This window comes from Oratosquilla oratoria, chromosome 17 (genome assembly GCF_046742065.1).
Source record: "Oratosquilla oratoria isolate Oo_2021 chromosome 17, ASM4674206v1, whole genome shotgun sequence".
Classification (NCBI taxonomy): Eukaryota; Metazoa; Arthropoda; class Malacostraca; order Stomatopoda; family Squillidae; genus Oratosquilla; species Oratosquilla oratoria.
In genome coordinates this window covers 27,539,645-27,545,018 of record NC_134793.1, presented here as the reverse complement: position 1 = coordinate 27,545,018, position 5,374 = coordinate 27,539,645, and the positions used below count along the sequence as shown (strand labels likewise).

Sequence of the window (5,374 nt, the reverse complement as noted above, 5' to 3'; positions counted from 1 at the left end):
CCTAGGTTTGGTAGGACCTGCTCTTGGTGACTGAAGATGATCCAGGGGGAAAGTTTCTCCTATGCTGGCCCCAGACTCTTCAACTGTCTCCCAAGAGAGATAAGGGACCTAATGGCAGTCAGCATGGAGGCTTTTAACCACTTTGGTATGATGACACCTACATAGGCATCATGAGGCATGAGTTACACAAGGAGGCCAGTGTAGGCATCTTGATTATATATATTCTTTGTGGTTGTATATGAGTTACCCCTATATTCTGTGAAATGGTTTGATCACATTTTCTGTGTTTATTACTCAGAGCAAAAGAGAATGAGTAATACAACAGTGACTTTATATCTTATAATATGAGTAGTGTGATGAATCATACATATGGCAGCCAATGCTGCAAGTGAGATTTTGACTTGTACTGAAGTGGTTAAGAGAAGGCTAGACAAATTCCTGGACAAGATCCCAGATGAGCCTCCAATCCTGCATAGCCTAACCTCACAAGGAGCAACAATGAACTTGATCAAAGACAAGTTCCAATATGTAGGAGTGGTGTGTCCCCACACTGGCCATGGCGTTAACACCAGACTTATCTACATGTACTACAAGTTGGGGGGGGGGTCAATACTGGACTGGTGGAAGGTAGTGGCGACAGGTCTGGAGTTACCATTTTAGTGATATAATATTACAATTGTACAAAAATGAAGAAAAATGGTTTGTAAACTATTCTTGTTCCCATTTACCTCAATAAAGTTAAGAGGTCTAACCAAATCAAAAACATTCCCATCCATACATCCATGCAAAACCTATCTGCCTTCCCATTCATTTCAGGAAGTGGATAAAGGGTACTCTGCCACGCCACTTTGATAAAAAATACTATTAAAAAATAAATAGCATTACAACAGTATCAACATGGAAGAAGCCTGGTCAAACAGGCCACAGACAACCATCATACAATAGACACTAACATTAGTGAAAACAACAATACTATACTAATAACACCACAATGGGAATAAGTGTTGAATGTTTTTTGTGCCATCCTTGTAATTTCACACATTTTATTTCCATAACTGTGTATATGATTGCAAAATAAAAACTAAACTAAAACATATCTTATACTACCGCACACTCCCAAGGCAACAAAACATTTCTTCCCAGAGTGTCTTATGGACCCAGCCAGTGGCCATAGCACAGGAGCTTTAGGTAAAAGATTGAATTAAATTTATACATCATGAGTATGCCAACTTTTTGTCATCCTTCTATCACTCCAATCTTTACAGAACTAAACTAAAGAGATGAAGGAGAGGACGTTGGTCATTTTTGATGACACATCTCTATGGTTAGGTTGGATCCAAGGTCCATGTAGACTGGTCAGCCAGCTGAGTGGACCGAGCGCGGGCGAGGAGGGGTGATGACGTCATCCATGCCACACCTCCCAGCCACTCACAGTACTGACTTGAACTTGACCACCCTTGGAGCCTGTTATCTCTTCCCCTCCCCCCTTTTTTTAACTGCATTATATATTACCTACATGCATTACTAATTAGATGAACACTTGGAATATTAAAGGGTCTGTTGTACACACAAATATATTCATAATGATTATGGCAAACAGTAGTCATAATACAAAGAAAAATTAACTTCACACCATTCATAATGTTAGCATAAATATTCAACATGTGTTATTGAATATAAACCACTTAATCATAACATAAACAACAAAGGAAAACAGGTAATATGGTCCTAGTGAAAAAGTAAACTACATATCATTCATGTGGTCAGTTTCATCAGCTTTCTGTTTTGACCTTTGCATGACTTATGTTTTTTCTTATTTGTCTTAATGTTATTATTTAGATTCCTAATTCTAAAGTACACAGATATTTTGGCAAAAAATATGACATCATGAGGTACATCAAGTCCAACATTTTCTTATTCACAAACAACTGTTTTCAAGCACTCTTTTCCTTCCTTGAGACTCTCACCGTGTATTACTTTAAATGTTTCTTTCATAGTTGTTAATTGGGAAAAGAAGGTGTCAGCAAGAGCATACAATCCACCTCTGTTTACTTCATCAATCCATGTTTTAGCCATGGCGGTAGGCCTACAGTCACTTGCTTTGTGGCCTAAGTGAGGATATTTTGACTATTTGTCAAATAAAACTAAACTTGAGAAAAGGGAAAATGAAGTTTCATGTTTTGATGAGAGGCAGTTGGCATCAGAATTGTACATTACTAGTCTCTGCTTCAAAGATTTGGATGTTGGGCCAGATATAAATTATGAGTATGATAACATTGATGAAAACCTAAGAGACTATGTAATCTCATTTCTAATCCACAGAAAGCAATCCACGTACTTATAGAAGAAGAACCTCTCAAATACATTGGTGGTTATATTGCTAAAAATTAAACACAAAAAATCCTCACTTAGGCCACAAAGAAAGTGACTGTAGGCCTATTGCCACGGCTAAAACATGGATTAATGAAGTAAACAGAGGTGGATTGTATGCTCCTGCTGACACCTTCTTTTCCCAATTAACAACTATGAGAGAAACATTTAAAGTAATACACGGTGACAGTCTCAAGGAAGGAAAAGAGTGCTTGAAAACAGTTGTTCGTGAATTAGAAAATGTTGGACTTGATGTACCTCATGATGTCATATAATTTTTTGCCAAAATATCTGTGTACTTTAGAATTAGGAATCTAAATAATAACATTAAGACAAATAAGAAAAAACATAAGTCATGCAAAGGTCAAAACAGAAAGCTAATGAAACTGACCACATGAATGATATGTAGTTTACTTTTTCACTAGGACCATATTACCTGTTTTCCTTTGTTGTTTATGTTATGATTAAGTGGTTTATATTCAATAACACATATTGAATATTTATGCTAACATTATGAATGGTGTGAACTTAATTTTTCTTTGTATTATGACTACTATTTGCCATAATTACTATGAATATATTTGTGCTTACAATAGACCCTTTAATATTCCAAGTGTTCATCTAATTAGTAATGCATATAGGTAATATGTAATGTGGTTAAAAAAAAGGGGGGAGGGGAAGAGATAACAGGCTCCAAGGGTGGTCAAGTTCAAGTCAGTACTGTGAGTGGCTGGGAGGTGTGGCATGGATGACGTCATCACCCCTCCTCGCCCGTGCTCGGCCCGCTCGGCTGGCTGACCTGTCTATATGGACCTTGCTGTGGACTAACAAAATCTGATTTAGTTTTCATAAGTGACAAAACAGAATGCAGAATGCCAGGTTCACGATCAGAATTCTTGGCTCGTTCATTTAATGTTGACTTACAAGGCAAAGGAATGCCCTTGTTAGTTCTCAGATATTCATAACATTTGGGACTCATACTTCTCAGAGTTAATGCCGTTGATATGTCTTCATCTGGCCAGTGTCTAACATTTTTCTTACTTATGATGGCATCAATTTGTGTTTTGCTGAAAATGGGTTTTAAAATGTTTTCAATGATACAATGCACTTTACTTTCGTTTACTGATGGATCAGATGTATTTTTTTCTTTCAAAGCAGCAATCTGTTTTTTCATATCTTTATTCTCATTTTCCAGCTGCTGAATTTTCTGAAGCAACAGTTCACTGACATTGCTGCCACTCACATCACTTGTGCCCTCTTCTTTTTCATATTGATCACTTTCATTTATTACATTGGCAGGATCAGCCAACACATCTTGTAAGCTTGTTTCCCTACTACTTGTTGCCTTTGTAGATTTTTCAGTTGCGCTAGCTGGCAGTGCATCACTGTTGTTCCCTCTCCCGATTCTTGATTCATATTCAGCTTCAGACAATATTTCGTGCACAGTTCTTTTGCGTCCACGTTTTTCTGCCCTGCCAGACCTCTCACTGCATCTTCCCGTTACACTTTTACCTGCAATTCATAAAATTAACATCAGCTTAACCCTCCCTGTACCACTACTCCAATTTCAGCCCCAACTCGTTTTTACTAGTAAAAGCACGTTTTTCTGATAGAAATGCCATAGAAGAAAAGTCTTAGAATCAAGGCCAATTTAGATTGGCCTTGCTTAGATTCATTTCTACTATCAGAAAATTATACTTTCATCAGTGAAAACGAGTTGGGGCTGAAACTGAAGTAGGCTTATACCTAAATAACACTGGTAATGCTTTTGCTTCACAGATAGGCTATATAGCACTATAAGCAGTACAGAGGCATACAATAATCATTTAGAAAATTCATCAATTTAACCTACCTTGAGGTAAATTAAGGGATGGAACTGCGGTATCTGTCAGTGGCCTGTAACTCTTGGGTGCCTCAGTGCCTAAGAGACGATGCTTTAAATCATCCTTGTAGTCTGAACTTGTAAAATGCACGGAACATATCACTGCATTGTCTACACTGAACACATCACCTCGAGAACAAGCTTGAATCCACTGCTGTCTGGGATTTTTTTCCTTTGGAAACTTGAAATACTTAATGCCTAAACCTGTTGTTGTTTTTTTCGTGTTATTGCATCCAAACACTGAGCAATTGCTCGGCATGTTTAGTTGTTTACGGCACTGTGGAGAGTATGATCAACACTCCAGCTAGTACAGTGTCCACAAGTGATATGTAAACAACATGAAACCTCAGGCGTCAGTCCAAAGTGACCAAACATCCCGATAAAAGTCAGCTGTCAGTGAGCACTGAGCTAGGGTGGTTCGTAAAGTGCGGCGTGGATGACGTCATCACCCCTCCCCGCCCGCGATCGGCCCGCTCGGCTGGCTGACCTGTCTACATGGACCTTGCTATCAACATACCAAGGTTTTTCCTCGATACCAGAAAGTTATCGAATTGAATTGAATTGAATTGAATTTCATTCGGATACAATCATACATACAATAAGTACAATACATCAAAAGTCGCGGGGCGACGTATCACGTACCTTAAGGTAATTATCCTCGATCTTTCCTGCGTCGTCGGTTCCGATGACAAAGATTCTTTTAAATCATTTCTCTTTCAATCTTAACGCCTAGCAATCCTACCTTAGTTTGTTAATCTCTATATTTTTCTTCAACTGCACTTTTCTGACTCGCTCTCTTACCCTCGTTCGCTCCACATACGCACTGCATATACGCATCGGACAACGCCCAGTTGTCTACACGGTGACCTCAACAGGGTCCTCACAGGAGTTTGTGTGTGTGCATATGCCGTGGCGGCACATTTAATTAAGGGGGGAGGGGCGGCAGTTCTAGTCTAGATATGCCGCCCACAAGACTGACAATAGAATTGTAATAAAAAAAAGGTCAAAAATGCCCTGAATATTCTACCGTAATGTACGAAATTTGTGTTAGAATAAACAGAATATTAAATATTTCTCCCTTATCCTTTATGTAATAGTGACATTAAATAAATATTTTAAAAT

The 5,374-nt window shown here is 38.4% G+C and overlaps 1 protein-coding gene across 1 annotated transcript; it reads right to left on the bottom strand.

Moving 5' to 3' along the window:
- Positions 1 to 3,091: 3,091 nt before the first annotated feature.
- On the bottom strand, positions 3,092 to 4,867 carry LOC143034174 (uncharacterized). The gene is made up of 2 exons (XM_076200120.1): positions 4,223 to 4,867; positions 3,092 to 3,882 (listed from the first exon to the last, which is right to left on the bottom strand). The coding sequence occupies exons 1-2, from the start codon at positions 4,509 to 4,511 to the stop codon at positions 3,128 to 3,130; spliced, it is 1,044 nt and encodes a 347-aa protein (XP_076056235.1). The 5' UTR covers positions 4,512 to 4,867; the 3' UTR covers positions 3,092 to 3,127.
- Positions 4,868 to 5,374: the final 507 nt, after the last annotated feature.

What these genes read in the sequence shown, in the direction of transcription:
- LOC143034174 (XM_076200120.1), bottom strand. Translation starts at nt 4,511, where the DNA reads ATGCCGAGCAATTGCTCAGTGTTTGGATGCAATAACACGAAAAAAACA. An exon ending in ATCCCTTAATTTACCTCAAG is followed by an intron (nt 3,883 to 4,222) that starts GTAGGTTAAATT and finishes TATGAATTGCAG; the next exon opens with GTAAAAGTGTAACGGGAAGA.